General features: G+C 35.1%; 1 protein-coding gene across 7 annotated transcripts in view; it reads left to right on the top strand.

The window, feature by feature from the left end:
• Nucleotides 1-17,178, top strand: part of ATP10D (ATPase phospholipid transporting 10D (putative)) — a 109,228-nt gene that overhangs the window by 34,363 nt on the left and 57,687 nt on the right. For 6 of the 7 annotated variants that reach the window (XR_013994114.1, XR_013994115.1, XM_081061580.1 and 3 more), the window contains 2 exons: nt 9,042-9,246; nt 11,262-11,347. The exons of the other annotated variant lie outside the window; for it this stretch is intronic. Coding sequence is in view for 4 of the 6 variants with exons in the window: in XM_081061580.1 (XP_080917706.1) it covers nt 9,042-9,246; nt 11,262-11,347 (291 nt within the window). In the remaining 2 variants the exon portion in view is untranslated. The remainder of the gene's footprint in view (nt 1-9,041; nt 9,247-11,261; nt 11,348-17,178) is intronic. 7 annotated transcript variants of the gene reach the window in all.

Here is a 17,178-nt window from a genome sequence, read left to right as displayed (position 1 = left end):
TTTAGTCAGGGATCTCCAGAGAAACAGAACCCAAAGGAATGAGATTTATCATACAGAATTGGCTCACATGGTTATGGAGGCTAAGAAGTCCCACCATCTGCCAGCTGGAGTCCCAGGAAGCCTGGCAGTGTGGCTTGAAGGCCTGAGAGCTGATGGTGCACATTCCAATCCAAATCTGAAGGCCTCAGAACCAGGAGGACTGAGGCCAGAAGATCAGTGTCCCAGCTCAAGTAGTCAGTCAACCAAAGAGTAAATTCAGCCCTCCTCTGCCTTTGTGTTCTATTCAGACCCTCAACTGATTGTATGATGCTCGCCCACACTGGGGAGGGCCACCTGCTTTGCTCTGATTACCCACTCAAATACAAATTGTCCCCAGAAACACTCTCACAAACACACCCAGAAATAATGCTTAACCAGATAACCTGGGCATCCCACAGCCCACTGAAGTTGACACATCAACTTAACCATCATAGATAGAGAATCCATCTTTTGAGCAGAGAAGAAATATGGTAATAGCTGTGCTTTAGGAATACTGGTCTCCTCACATCATGGGAATAGCCTCTACTAACAGACTAGATGGGTCTCTACAAATCAGTCCAGGACATGACTGAGAATAGATGCGAAATATAGGAAGGGATTCATGGAAGAGATACTGTGAAGAAGAACCCAATTGAATTTGGTGAACTTTTGTGATTTTTGAGCCTTGGAGGATAAAAATACCACTGTTAGAAATAGGGAACGTTAAATTCACCTCAGGTAGAATCAATTGGAAAGGATGGCAAGACAGGCATCCACGTGGAAATGCCCAGTGGGCAAATGGGAACACCACAGAAGGAAGGAAAGGCTGCAGAGAGAAATTTCAAAGTCATCAGTCTTTTAGGTGATTTTGAAGTTAGAAGTTTGACTTAAATTCCCAAGGGAGAAAATGGGAAGCACTCAAAGACAGCTTTGAGCCCCAAAGTAGGTATCTATTTCAGCCTTTGAGAAAATTTCAGTTTCCCTTGGACTGATACTGTCACTCTTCAGTCCAAAGCACTTGGTACATTTCTTGGGTTGACTTTAGTGCTTTTATAAAGACTCTAAATTCATAAGACAGTAATTCTAAATTTGCCAGACGAGAGATTCTAGTTACCAGGTCAGAATAAAAGATATCTAGATTCAAAAGTATAGTTTTATATAAACAAATATATTCTGAAATGTAAGGCTCTTTTGACTGAACAAGAGTTCAACCAGGTGACATAATTTTTGTTTTGTTTTGGGACAAAACATATCTCAAAGTCTTGTTCTGATGGTAGAATTGTCTGCAATTTTATGCAAGCACATGATTAGGGCCGGCTCCTCTGAAGAAGTGATGCTCAAGCATCACAAGCAGGATTCTGAATTTTGTACATTGGTAGAATTCTTCAGTAGCTTTCTCAGCATTTGCTTTAAAATAACTATAAAGAAAACTTTCTCCTTTGCATGATATGAGCTGTACTTAGATAAGGAAAAATTAGTTCTACTTTTTTTCTTATAGTCAGATGTAATCTATACACATGTCTAATTGAACCAGAAAAACTGACATATTGTGTGGAAAAATGAAAGTAATAGTAAAAGCCCATGGTTTTCATTTTAAAGTCATAGAACATTTTACTAAAACAGTGCTAAACATTTTACTAAAATGTGATGCCATTTAAGGCCTTATATACCAGGGATAGAGAGTTGAAATGTTGATATAGTCTCACCCTCAAAAAATAACTGTAGGAAGTAGTATTTCACAATGATTATATGATGAACAAAATCCAGATTTTGGTCAGTTTTAAGATTACCCCGCTAATGCCAAATTCAGCAAATGGAAAGAATGCTTCTTATATATATTTTAAATACAAATTATTATATATAAATAATTGCTGATTTTCTAGTTTAGAATTGAAAGTGTGTGTTTCTTTGCTTTTTCTAATCTGGATTCTCTCACTTAGTAGCTGTGTAGCCTTAGGTAAGTTACCTACTAAGCTAGGTAAACCCCCTTCCCTTCATTATGAATATAATAGTGCCTATCTCTTTCTAAGTACTAAGTAAATGTTAGCCATTATGATGATTATTGTAGGCTAGTAATAACTATTAGCTAGAGTTTATATTTGTCACATTATCCAGTGATTTCATCAATACTTGAGAATTTTTTAGAACACTGTATGATTTTGTAAATATTAAAATTGCCTAGTGGGAGACCTGGTATAATTCTTTTCAGATGTCTTTTTAGATATAGCCCAGATCTATTTTATATGATTTGCATATAAACTTAAAGATGAAATGCAATATTCTGATCAATTGTTCAATTGTTTAAGGTCTATTTCAAAATACCACTTTATAATTGCATTTCGTAATAGAACCAGGTAACTATGTCTTTTCATCTATAGTCTATGCAGTTTGCTTTTGTGTAATGTTGTCCAAGAAATAATGCTTACCTTCTCCCTCCCTCCCCAAAAATTGTTCTTGGAACATATTATAAGGATATAAAGAATCAAATGTGATGGAAAGAGAATTGACTCTGGGTGGTGAACACACAATGTGATATATAGATAATGTATTACAGAATTGTACACCTTAAACCTATGTAACTTTGCTGCTAACAATTGTCACCCCAATAAACTTTAATTTTAAAAAAAGGATATAGACAAATTAAGGTAGGCTATAAGACCATGCCTTGTTGATTTAAATATGCTAATTTAAATTCCTGTGAAATACAAAGAAATCACTTTAGAGAACAAATTATTCCTCTGTGAAATGAAGGTGAAGGGATGGGGCCATTAAATTTTGCAAGCTTTTGGAAGACTCATATTAACATTGCTATGCAGATAATTTGGTTCTTATTCGTAATCTGTGGATTTCCACAAGGTGTTTAATTTTCTGTTGGAAAGTATCATTGGGAAATAACAAATACTAGTATAGAAATTCCACAATTAAACCCTATTATACTCCAATTAAGTTGGGATGAACTATTTTCGAAAACTTGATGTTCTTAAGATTGCCTTTAAAAAAGCAGCCATTTGTAGGGTTTTAGGTTTGTTTCAAGGATAGTAGAAGTGTGTTGAAAACAAAACTATTAATCAGTCAATAAATTTGAGTGCCTACTGTGTTATAGGTACTGGGAAATTTAGAGGTTTAAACAAAAAATAGATACAATGCCAGCCCTTCAGAAATTTACATTGGTTTCTGATCTTTAAAAATCACCATATTGATGTTAGAAATTTCAAAATACTAGCTAAAGTTAACACTTTATTATTTCGTAAATTCATAGAATTTAATGATTCTTGAAATGAGGCCAAACATCAATGGCCTTCTAATTAACCTCATGTATGACATTTTCCAGAACAATGGTTCTTTGTTTTTAAATGTTATTAAATTTATTGGCATGACATTTGTTAATAGATTATATAAGTTTTAGGTACACAGTTCTATAATATATTGTCTGTATATTACATTGTACGTTCACCATCCAAATTCAAATCTTCTTCCATCACCATATATTTGACCCCCTTTACTTTCTCAACCTCCCCCACCCACCTCCTCTAGTAACTACCATACTGTTGTCTGTGTCTATGAGCTTTTCGTTAGTTCATTCATTTGTTGCTTTCTGTTTTATATCCTACATACTACATATGAGTGAAATCATATGGTTCTTGACTTTTGCCATTTTACTTGTTTCATTTAGCATGATATTCTCAGTATCCATCCATGTTGTTGCAAATTGCAGTATTTCACCTTTTCTTGTGGTTGAATAATATTCCATTGTATATATGTACCACATCTTCTTTATCTAAGCATCCATCGAAAAACACTTAGGTTATTTTCATGTCTTGGCCACCGTGAATAATACTGCAATGAACACAGGGGTACATGTATCTTGATGAATAAATGTTTTCAAATTGTTCAGGTAGATACCCAAAAGAGGGATTGCTGGGTCATAAGGTAATTCTATTCTTAATTTTTTTGAGGAACCTCCACACTGCTTTCCATAGTGTCTGTACGAATTTATATTCCTACTAGCAGTGTACGAAGGTTCCCTTTTCTCCACAGCCTCTCCAACATTGGTTATTTCTTTTCTTGCTGATGATAGCTATTCTAACAGGTGTGAGGTGGTATCTAATTGTGGTTTTGATTTGATTTCCCTTATAGTTAGTGATGTTGATCATTTTTTCATATTCTGTTGGCCATCAGTCGGTCTTTCTGTAAAAAGTGTCTATTCAGATCCTCTGCCCATTTTTTAATTGGATTGTTTTTTTGTTGTTATTGTTGTTGAGTTGGATGAGTCCTTTATATATTTTTAATTTAACCCCTTACCAGAGGTATCATTTGCAAATATGTTTTTCCATTTGAGTGGTCGCTTTTTTTGTTTTGTAGATGGTGTTTTTTTTTTGTGGTGCAGAAACTTTTTAGTTTGATATAGTCCTGCTCATTTATTTTTGCTTTCACTTTGCTTGCCTTTGGGGTGAAATTCATAAAATCCTCTAAGACCAAAGTCCATGTGTTTTCTTCTGTGTATTTTATTGTTTCAGATCTCATGTTTAGGTCTTTGATCCATTTTGCATTAATTTTTGTGTATGGTGCCAAATAGAAGTCTAGTTTCATTCTTTTACACGTAGCTTTCCGGTTTTCCTAGCAGTATTTATTGAAGAGGCTTTCTTTTCTCCATTGTATGTTTCTGGCTCCTTTGTTGAAAATTATTTACCCATATATATGTGGATTTATTTCTGGGCTCTCAATTCTGTTCAACTGGTCTGTATGTCTGTTTTTCTGCCACTACCATACTGTTTTGATTACTGTTACTTTGTAGTATAATTTGAAGTTGGGGAGTGTGATACCTTTTATTTGTTCTTTTTTCTCAGGATGGCTCTGGCTGTTTGGGGTCTTTTGAGATTCCATACAAATTCAAAGCAATGGTTCTTGAAATTCACTGTCTAATACACAATTAAAGCATTGTTTTATTCATCAGTCATCATCAGTCAGTCACCATAGCTATGAGTAAAATCTAGTTCTGTAGAGATGGATCTGAAACTACTATCTGCCTTGTTTCAAATTCCAGGACCACTTAGGAGCTGAGTATTCTTGAGCAAGTTATTTAACCTGTCAAAACCAGTTTTTTTCTCCTTTGTCAAAAGGAGCCATGTTACATACATTGATACTCATAACACTGATACAAAAACTAAATGAATTGATGAATATAAAGCATTTGATAAATCTTAGCTTCTGTTGTGTCTAATGATTACTCATTATTTGCTTATTAATTATTTTTGTTTTATCGTAAAAATATTAAAATAACACACAAGAAGAACGTATTCATAATCCCCCTTTCTCTCTTTCAATTTGTTAAAGAAATAGAAGTCCACATTCTCCTTCCTTCATTCTTACCTTTCTCCCCTTCCTCCCAACTCACACCCAGTGGAATCACTGTTAATTCCAGTGTATTCTTCCCAACTTTTCCCAGTGCTTATGCAGCAAAGCTGTTTGATATTGAATTCTTAAAGAAGCAATGGATCTAGAAGTTTGCCTGAAGGAGGAATTGTAAGAGCTATATATGTCCTGACCAGTGAGAGTAGTACAGAAGCACAACCAACCAAGTAGATGCAAGAAATTCTAGTTGTACATTTAGGCTGTGGGAGAAGAAGAAAGTCCTCTTACTAGTTTTAATTCTGTATCAGGGAAGGAAATAGAGTCTTGTTTTGAGTCTACTACAATGATAAATTTTCAAGGCTAGTTAAATGTGGCAGTGCGCATTGTCACTCAGCTTATAGAAGTTTTAACACATCTTGCTCTCATGCCCTGTGACTTTGTGCCTCCACTCTTGGCATAAGTACTCTTACTGTTAGGCTATCCACCTTTCTTCACCTGACTCACTCTTAGTCATCCTTCAAGACTCACCTCCTCCAGGGCCAAATATCCCGACTGTTTGTTCCCATAGTAGCCTGTACATACCTCTCTCTTTGAAATTACTGTTTGTGTATCTTTTTCACATTTCTAACCGTAACTTCCATAGGGTGGTGACCATATCTTAATCATTTTTGTATTCTTAGCACCTAACAAAGTAACTGGCATAAATTAAGATCAATATATGTTTATTGACCTGAACTAGCTACCTATTGGGGGAATTAGCTGTTTGTGTGTGTGTGTGTGTGTGTGTGTGTGTGTGTGTGTTTTAAATCCTGGCATGTGCACCAAATGGGGAAAAAATGAAGTTAATTCAATTGTAAAATTGGCTACTAGCAGTGAATTTTGTTCTAATGTAGAATAAACTTGTCTTTCAGAGGAATCTTACTTTTTATGTTTGAAAGAAAAATAAAATCTTTAACCCTAATACTCAAGTTTGTCTTCTCTTCCTACCTTTACAAATTCTTAGCAAATTTCTTCATAGCTTTCTTTATAGAAAAAGTAGAGGCAATTAAGTGTGAATTATGTAACTCAAATTCCTTCTTACATCTTCACCTACTTTCTTCTGACCTTAGATAAAGAGGTAGCCCCCTTTATTGTAATTTAGTTATTTCATCTGTATGCTAAATTCCATTCCTTATTGTTTCTCCATTGCCTCAACCAACACTCCCTCCCCATTCTGTCCTCTGTCTTCTGCTTTACCTTTTCCGTAGGCTTTTTCCCTGCATCCTGTGTGCACACCCAATTATCTCATCCTCTGTCTGACTTACCTCTCCTTGAAGTGGCTACTTTCACCCTTTATTCTTTTCGTAGCTATACTTCATGACATACTCTGCTTCTTCAACTTCCAATCATTCTCTGATTCACTGAAGGTCTCACTTTTTTCTTCATACTCCCCATCAACAATTTCATGCTTATTAGCTCTTTCTCCATGATCAGCAGATATCCTAATAACCAAATACCATAGGCATGACCCCTTTGTGACGTGTTTTTTTTTAATGATTACTCCCTTTTTGTAATTTTCTTCTCCTTCGATTTCTCTGACATCACTTCCTCGGGTCTTCTTCCACTTCTCTCTCACTTTGAAGTCTCTTTTCCTAAGGAATTTCATATCCTGACGTGGTTTCAGCTGCCCTCTGTGTACCTAGGACTTCCAAATTTATGTGTGTACTCATAAGATTAAGATTTCAATCCTCAAATTACTGTACATTTTCAATTACATATCCCACTTCAAATAAAGACTTTCCAAACTGAATTTATTATCTCCTTTGTGATGTAACCAGTTGCTCCTAACCTCTGAGACATGGTAAAAGGATCATTCATCGTTCCATCATACAAGTTAGAAACCATAGCATCATCCTTTACACGTAGTACTTCAAACAACTTGGTTGTCTCTATCTCTAGTACTCAAATATGTCTTGATTTAATTTTCTTCTATCCATCCCTGTTGCCACTGCCTTCATTCTCACCACCTTTTTCCTTGCCTTGAATTATTTTAATAACTTTCCAGTAGTTTCATGGCCAGTCCTGCTCCTAACTAGCCTGCCACCCAACAATCCATCCATTACTCCGGTGCAGGAGAAGGAATAAGATCACATCCTTCTTCTTGTGAACCTTTAGTAACTTCCCATTTTCTATGGAATGAAATTCCTACTTCGAGGTATGGCATGTAAGCTTGAATCTTCAAAATCTGACCTTTGCCTACCTTTTTGATCTTCTCCATTACTTTCCTCCATGGCAGAGTGTACTGGTATGCACAAACACTAGGGAAAAGTTTGGTAGACAAAAATAAAGTACTTGATGGGATTTTCTCTGAACTAATAAACTCTGGGTAATCAAGAATTTCCTTTCGTTGGATTCAAACTGGTGCATTAGGTATTTTGGGGAGAATATGTCCTAAAAATGTACTTCTTAGACCTATAAACTAAATTTCTTGAAATACCTGATACAATCCTGTACAACCGAAGTTATATAAGTTTGGGCCTAAGGTGACATTTCTGTTTGACGCGATGCATTAATTTTTTCCTATGTAGGTCATATAACTTAGGATATAACTATTTCCTAGGCTTCTTTGACAAATAATTTAAATATTTAGCCCCATAATTATAATAGAAAATATATCTTTGTTTTTGAAGTGTATTTTTGTGACAAATACCAGTTGTTTATAGATATTTTGGAGGCAACAGGGGAAGGAGACAGACTTTCTTAACATTTGTTGGCAGTATTTTATATGAAATGCTGCCTAGTTAGCTGATAGGATGTTCTGTGATACAAATATCCTCATTCTACTCTAAGGAGAATGCTTTATGGAACATAATTCATGCAGTTGGCATCAAAAGGCATGAGAAGTTTGACAGAAAATTTAACATAAAGCAGAGTATTTAAGGCAAGTCAGCCTCAAATGACGTACCTTTCCTTTAAAGTAATTTGATATATAGAATGGGAAAACTATATTTTTGAAAAGGGATAAAATTTGCCATTTTCCTTCCTAGGAATCAGTTGCAACAGACTGGGGACCGTTTTAACCAGTATTTTCATTAAACTATAATTAGAGGTATAATTCGGTAGAATGTGTTTTTTTTTTAATGTTGTGTCTGGGTATGTATTTCATTTCTTTTGTGCTTTCTTTAATTATCCATCCTGTCTGCCACATGGGAAGCTCTCTGAGAGCAGACGATGTATCTAGAACACTTCCAGATCCCTGACACCTGACCACAGGAATTGCTTCAGATGTGAACAAATCCATAAAATGTTCATTTTAATTTTATTCCAGAATTACACTCAACCAGCATGTTTCTGAAATCTCACAGGAAAAAAAGAGCTGAAAAATATATTATAGCACCTTAGTAACTAAATTTTTAGGTAAAGCAAGTTGCATTTTATAATTTTCTGGCTTCTCTTTTAGCACTTAATGGATTAAAATTCACCTTTTTTTTTTTTAAAGAAGGACGCAGCTCACAGTGGCCCATGAGAGAATCGAACCTGCAACCTTGGTGCTACCCGCGCCCCGCTCTAAAAATTCACCTTACTACTTTAAACATGCTTTAAATTATACAGAAAAACTAAACAAAAAACAAAACTATTGTGTGTGTTTTTGACTTGATATTCCTTTTAAACTTTTTTCCCCCCAATATTAGGAAAGAGAAAAAATATATTGACCGATGCTGGAAAGATGTTACTGTTGGGGACTTTATTCGCCTTTCCTGTAACGAGGTCATTCCTGCAGATATGGTCTTACTCTTTTCCACTGATCCAGATGGAATCTGTCATATTGAGACTTCTGGTCTTGATGGAGAGAGCAATTTAAAACAGAGGCAGGTGGTTCGGGGATATGCAGAGCAGGTAAACAACGTGTTCTCACCTGGTGACATTAACATTTTCTTTTCAGAACATGACTGAGCTTATTTTTGCATGTACAGATAAAAAGATTTTCAAATTCTTTTATTACCATTACAAAATAGAATCCCAGAAGGCTTTATTCAGCTCCCGATAATCCGTGGACATGTGCTATATTTTATAGATAACAGAATATAATGACTTGGAGTTCAGACATTTCAGTCTGGCAATCATAGTTTTGGGAACTGAATTAAAGGAACCTAACAATTATCTGGCAATTTAGAAAATTATTTTGTAGTGATAGAAATAATCACCTTCTGATTTATTTTTCTTAAGCTTAGATTTTATATGTTATTGAAGCTGAAGACATAAATTGGTCATTGTTCCTAAAATCTGTTATTACTTATATCCAAAGATGTTTTAAGGCTTCTGTAGTTTCCTCATGCTACAGAGTTCCTAGACCCTTTACCACGCTGTGATAAGGGAAACAAAAACTTTGAAGTTATGTTAATTAACATGAGTTTGAATGAATTCCAGCTGTGCCGTTTAATTACTGCTGTGACTTTGGGCAAGTTACTTACAAACTCTATGCTTCAGTTTCCTTATCCGAGAATGGAAGTGATCATGTCTCCGTCAGAGCATTGCCGTGAGACTCAAATTAAATAATATATGGAAAAGCATCATACATAATGCCTAAATATTAGTTTCCCTTCCCTTTTTCTGGAAACACTTGAGATTGAGTATTTTAAAATTTAATGGTCTTCTTTTAACTGAATTACTATTAAGTAGGATTTGTAAGTTGAAGGATCAACTTATACTTGCAAACTAAAAAATGTTTTAGCCAAATACCCTTATCTTTGGTAAATTTTATCACTTGATGTCACATTGGGCCCAGCTTTCTACCTTTGTATTTCATTTGGATCCTCTGTGATTGATATGCTTCTGAGCTCATTGTCATTGTTACTTTTGTAAGCATTCCTGTATCTTAAAGATTTCCAAGATTCTTGTACAACTTAGATTCTGTTATATATACCACTAAATACCTACTTTGAGGGTGATGCCAGTTAATTAATTAGCACACTTTGGATTCAATTAAGGGTGTGTGTTCTATTATTCCATGAGCTCGATTGTAATACCTGGCTCTAAATACCTTCTAAAGGTTTTGAGACCTTTAGCAAATTACTGTGTCTTTCTTTCTTCATCTGTTAATTATTCCTAATTACAATACCACATGGGTCTGGGAAGAAGAAATTTATTATTATATTTAAAGCATATAATATAGATTCTAGTACTAGATCAAAAGAACTCAAAAACAGTATTAGCAAATTCGATCATATGATCATAACTCACATTTTCCATGTTTGCTATGAAATAGATATTATTTTATAAGCTATATCAATGGCATTTCTTTTATTAGCCAAAAAGCCATATTTTAAGAAAAGGAAATGATAGTGTTGACATGACTTGTTCTTAGTGAGTCCATGCTTAATTTATTTGCTCATTAATTTCATAGAACATTCTAAAATTATTGTTAGATCCACTAGAGAATTTTGTAAGATACTGATGTCCAGCTTATTTTTCAACTTTTTAAAATAAGATTTGCTGGGATCCAATGCATATGTGCTCAGAGTATTCACATATACATTTACTCTCAGAAACTGTCTAATGGTTAAAGAAAAACAACAAAGTGTTTTCAGCCTTTCAGTGCTTTCTAGATGAGAGCATTTGCTATGTGAGTAGATGCTGTTTTCTGCAGAGTTCTGCATGGATTCCAGTACATGATTCAGACATTTCCATCACTTGCTGATGTTTATTAACACTCTAGGACCATTCTGATCCCATTTATTTGTTCATAATTATGCCTATACTTTCCTTCATTTAGGCAATATGTGACATAAACCTTGCAGCAAAAATGCCTTAGTTTTACTTTAAAAATTAATGAAAGGATAAACACTTAAATCTTAAGGGTTTAACCTCAAATTCTTTTTGTTTTGTGATTTTATATACATATATATTTTTAGGACTCTGACGTAGATCCCGAGAAATTCTCCAGTAGGATAGAATGTGAAAGTCCAAACAATGACCTGAACAGATTCCGAGGCTTCCTGTAAGTGACACATGACTTACCTTTGTGGGTGTGAGAGGATTTGTGTGTTGCAACTATACATACCTTGATAAAATTTTTATCTATTTATATCCAAGTTAAATCACTAATGGCCATATGTTTAGCTACATTAATAATTTGGTAAATATTTATCTGTGTATCTTTAAAATAACAAAATCACCTTGTTCTTAACCTAATCCTAGAATCTTTCAGTGGTGTAAGAATGTCTTACATGAGCTCCATATTAAGTCCAAGATATGTTAGTTGTTTGGAAGGAGGTGTTTGGACAGAATTGACAGGTTAAGTGATATGATAGGACATGCAGAATTACAATAGCAGGTAGATAATTCTGTTTGATTTGGAAACACGTCTAAGAAGAAGTATGGGAAGCCATGACAGGGTTCATTCTTTTGCAAGAGCAGCTAAGATTTGGTGTCTTACCTAATTTTAGACCTGGCTTAAATTTTAGACTTGCCACTTAAGTTTTGGATGCGTCGAACCAAGTTATTTATTCTTTTTGATCCTTAGTTTTCCTAGTTTTAAGAGGAGACAATAAGATATCCTTCATATTGGTGATTTTGTGAGAAAATGGTCAAGTTCCTAACTCATTTTTGGAGACCAGAATTATCCTCATAGTATTAGGTTGGTGCAAAAGTAATTGCAGTTTTTGCAATTATTTTTAACTTTTTAAACTGCAATAACAATTGCAACAATCTGATACCAAAAGCATACAAAGACATTTAAGGAAAGGTAAATGTCCCTCATGTACATAAATGCAAAAGTTCTACACAAAATCACAGCAAAATGCAGCCAACAATATATAAAAGGATAATACATCATGACCTAGTGGGACTTATCCAAAAAATACAAGATTGGTTTGACATTAGAAAAACAGTGTAATTTACCATATTAATACCATATTAACAAACCATAATTAACTAATTAAAAAAGAAAAACCAAGTGATCATTTCAGAGATGTAGAAAAAGTATTTGATTAAATCTATCTTCTATTCTTGGAAACTAGAAACTAGATGACTCAACCTGACTAAGGGCATTTATGAAAAACCTATGGGTAGCATCATACTTAATGGTAACAGATTAAATGCTTTTCCCCTAAGATCAGGAACAAGACATAGATAGTCACTCTCACCATTTCTATTCAAGATTGTACTGGAGACTCTAGTTAGTGTAGTCGTAGTCGGGTAAGAAAAGGAAATAAAGAACATCCATAAAGAAAGAAGTAAAATTATCTTTTATTCATAGATGGTGTGATGGTCTATAAAAAAGCTACAAGAAGTAATAAGTGAGTTTAGCAATGTTGTAGGAAAGATCAACATACAAAAATCAATTATGTTTCATATACTAGCAATGAGCAATCAGATATTGAAATTTTTAAAAATGTAACTTATACCACCAGAAAAATTTAAATACTTAAGGATAAGTCTGACAAAGATGTGAAAGACCTGAACTCTGTAAACGCTGAACACTGTTTAGAGAAATTAAAGACCTGAATAAAAGAAGAGCTGTATGTTCTTCATAAATTGACTCAATATTGATATGATGTCAGTTTTTCCCCAAATTAATCTGCAGGTTCAGTGTCATCCCAAACAAATTCCCAGCAAGGTTTTTTTATTTTTTTATTTTTTTAGAAATTGACAAGTTTATTCTAAAAATATATGTGGCGATGCAAAGGACCTAAATTAACTAAAACAACATTGAAAAAGAAGAACAAAGCTGGAGGGTTAACAACCACCTGATTTCAAGACTTATTATAAAGGTACAATGATCAAGCCAATGTCGTTTTGGCATTAAGCTTGACCAATAGAACAATGAAAAAGATTATGGAGTCCAGAAATTGACTCCCACATTTATGGACAACTGGTTTTTGACAAAAGATGCAAAGGTATTTGAGTGGAGAAAGATTAGTCTTTTTAACAAATGATGCTGCAACAACTGGATTTCTATATTCATAAAATGAACTTCAGTCTAGATCTCTCACCATTTTTAAAAAATTAGCTAAAAATGGATCCTATATATAAATGTAAACTTAGTTGTAAAATTATAAAATTCCTGGAAGAAAATAGAGGGGCAATCTTTGGTGCCTTGTGTTAGATAAATATTCTTAGATACAGCACTAAAATCACAATCCATATGTGGACAAAAAATAAGTAAATAAAAGAACTTTATCAAAATTAAAATCTTTTCCTCTTCTAATGATAGTTAAGTAAATGGAAACATAAGTCGCAGACTAGAATAAAATATTTTCAATGCATGTATCTGATACAGGATTTACATCTCAGTGCTCCGTAATAAGAAAACAAACAACACAATTTTGTAAATGGTCAAAGAATTTGAAAAGACACTTCACCAAAGAAGCTATATGGATGACAAGTATTTGTGTGAAAAGATACAAGTTCAAACTACAGAAGCTCCAGTGCTAAAATTAGAAAGATTGACTATATACCAAGTGTTGGTGAGGACATAGAAGAACAGAAACACTCATATACTGCTTATAGGAATATCAAATGGTACACTCATTTTGGAAAACAGTTCAGAAATTTCCTAAAATGTTAAACATGCTCCCATCATATGATCTGGCTATTCTACTCGTAAACATTTACCCAACAGAAAAGAATACATATAATAACCTGTATATAAATGCCCATAGCAGCTTCATTTGTAGTAGCCCCAAACTGGAAACAACCCAAATGTCCATCAACAGGTAAGTGGATAAACAAATTGTGATATGTCCATACAGTGGAATACCACTCAGCACATTGTAGTGATACATGCAACAACATGAATATATTTCAAAATAATTATGTGAAATGAAAAGGTAAAAAAGAATTATGCAATATGATCTGATTTATAGAATCTCAGGAAAATGAAAAGTAATTTATAGTGATAGAAAGCAGATTAGGAGTTGCCTGGGATGGGGAGGGTTGGAAGGATGGATTATAGAAGGGCATGAGGATAAGATTTCACTTACGTGGAATCTAAAGAACAATGTAAGTGAAAAAAAAAAAAAAAGAACAGAAATAAGCTCAGATACAGAGAACATTTTGATGGTTGCCAGATAGGAGGGGGTGTTGAAGGGCTGAGTGACGAAGGTGAAGGAATTAAGAAGTATAAATTGGTAGTTACAAAATAGTCATGGGGATGTAAGGTACAACATAAGGAACATAGTAAATAATATTATAATAACTATCTATGGTGTCAGGTGGGTACTAGACTAACGGGGGGATCACTTTGTAAATTATATAAATGTCTAACCACTCTGCTGTACACCTGAAACTAATATAAAATAATATTGAATGTCAACTGTAATTGAAAAATTTTAAAAAGAAGATGAGTAAGGCATTTAAAAAAGGGTATGAGGAAACTTTTGGGGGTGATGGATATGTTTGTTTTCCTGACTGTGGTGATGGTTTCACAGGGGAAACCAAATTTTACACTTTAAATATGTGCAGTTGATTCTTGTTAGTTTTTCCTCAATAAAGTTGTTTAAAATTTTAAAAAGAGTAATAGTTATCATGGAGGGAAGTATAGAATATAGTGATAGCATCGTTAAGTAGCCCCTGATACAGATAGATGGTGGGGTTGGGGAACTATGCAATGGAAAAGAGAGAGGGCTTGGTTCATGTAAGGAGGTAATGCCAGAATCAAAGCTTCAAGAATAAGAAGATGCCAGACAGGCAACTAAGTGCACAACATGGCTGACATTCCAGGTTGAGGGAGCAACATAGTCAGTGACATAGAGGCCTGAGACCACAGTGCATTTGTAGACTTAGGAGTGGGTAGGTATGTTTGGAGAGTGGGTAACCAATAAAGTAGATTATAAAGAGGCCAGATCCTGAGGGACCCTTTGTGTTTTGCTTACAATGAAATATTTATCCTTGAGTCATTAGGGTTAATATTAGAAAAAAAGAAATTATTTTAGATCGTCTTCATGAAGCGATGCCCCTCTCTCAGCAGAAATATGCTCAGAAGCCATGTCTTAGGATGAGTGCTTTTTGATTATTTCCTCCAGCTGAGGACTGTTCATAGTTTCCTCTTATAAATGTCAGATTCAGGGACTGTCATTTTTAAACCTGAGATCAGATCTGTTTTAGAGTCCAACCCATACATAGAGCCGTCCTCTCCCCGCAGCTGGGAATGCTGATGATCTTTCCTGACAAACAGGCTTGCCTCTGGCAGAATGAATCTTGTTTATGGGCATGAGAACAGGAAGGAACATTAATTAGCCTGGCACTGAGTCATCTGGAGCATAGAACTCTGCCCAGAATCTGATCAGAGCATGTGTATATAGTAGATTAAAAAAAATTCATAAAAGCATTGTTGCCACGCTAACTCTGATCCTGTGTTTCAATTCTTAAAGCCTGTCTAATATCTGAAACGCCATCTCTTGCTACTTTGGATCCTTTCACTCTGGTATGAACTTGACCAAACATCTGCCTGGTCTACCTTTGCCAGCCTCTCTGTTTGGACATGGTTCTTTCTTAACAGCATTTGAGAGCATCATTTGCTATGCTGGGTACTGAGTCTTGCCCCAGAGCCCTTACCTTGTCCCAGGGCCCTTCACACTTACCAGCAGTCCACATGAACAGTCGTCCTTGGATTCCTGGACACCATGTTTGCTCGCCCTGGCTTCCTCCATTCATAAGCACTTCTGATAGCACTTTGTTTCAACATGTGCTGCCTTGCTTTCTGATTAGCATGGTCTGACCACGGAAATGGTCTTCCTCCTGGAAGATGCTCTCTGCTTCTCCCTTCCCTCACATTCTTTCTTCTGTAGTGATTGGATTTCCCTGGGTCTGCTCTGTTGATGCCTATTTTGAGAGCTGGCTTTGCAGAGAAGCATTTAATGAGATAATGGACCCAGGTAGATTCAGTGGTTTTCCTGTGACGTTACTGTAAGCCACTCTACTAGCACCTTGTCCTTTTCTTACTTTGTGGCCTGTTTTCTAAAATCTACAAAAATTGGGATGCTCAAACTCATTGTCTATATGATGCCCTCTCTAATCTTTTTACTCTCAGGCAGGACTACTCCCTATTTGTGCCCACGCTGTTTGCTGACTATCAGGTTGCTATCACTATAGCTATAATATTTTTATTACACTTACATATTTCTATATCAATCACCTCCTCTGAGACCACAGGAGCCAAGGCTGTATGTTTTTCTATTTCCAGCCTCTGGTGGGAGTGCTGGGTACATAGTAGATGTTACATAGGTTTTTCAATGGATGAGAGCTCTGTGTGTTTTAGTTAGTGCTTCATATAGTGTCTAAAGGTCTCACTTCGTCAGCACCAAATACCACACACCCATCAGGTGCAGGACATGTTTAGCATTTGGGCAGATGCAGCCAACATAGATGCTGGGCTTTGATGTAGTGATGGTTACCAAAGGGATGTAATGAGGCAAAAATCTTAATACTTACTAAGGACATTTGGGACTGATACTTTTATATATTAAGTCTGTTCCTATACAAGTTCTAGGGATAACACATGCTATATTGATGAGGATTGTGTGGTGCTTGCCTGGGAATGTTACCTACATGAAAATGTGAATGCTGGGACTTAATTTCCTCATCTGTAAAACTAGGAAGTTGAACCAAGGACACTTCTAGCTTTGACCATCACCCTATGGTTCCGTCTTTGTACATAAATCCATATATATGAAGAAAGAATATAAACATACACTTCTTAAATGAAAGTGCTTTACAAATTGTAGGAGTGAAATGATATCTAGTTTTCTCCTTTGTGGCATGAAACCTTCTTTGACGAGTTTTTATTTTCCCTCGTACTTCTAGATTGCACGGACAGCAGATAGAATG

The sequence above is a fragment of the Rhinolophus hipposideros genome, assembly GCF_964194185.1.
Source record: "Rhinolophus hipposideros genome assembly, chromosome: 1".
Lineage (NCBI taxonomy): Eukaryota > Metazoa > Chordata > Mammalia > Chiroptera > Rhinolophidae > Rhinolophus > Rhinolophus hipposideros.
This window is presented reverse-complemented; position numbering and strand designations above follow the sequence as displayed.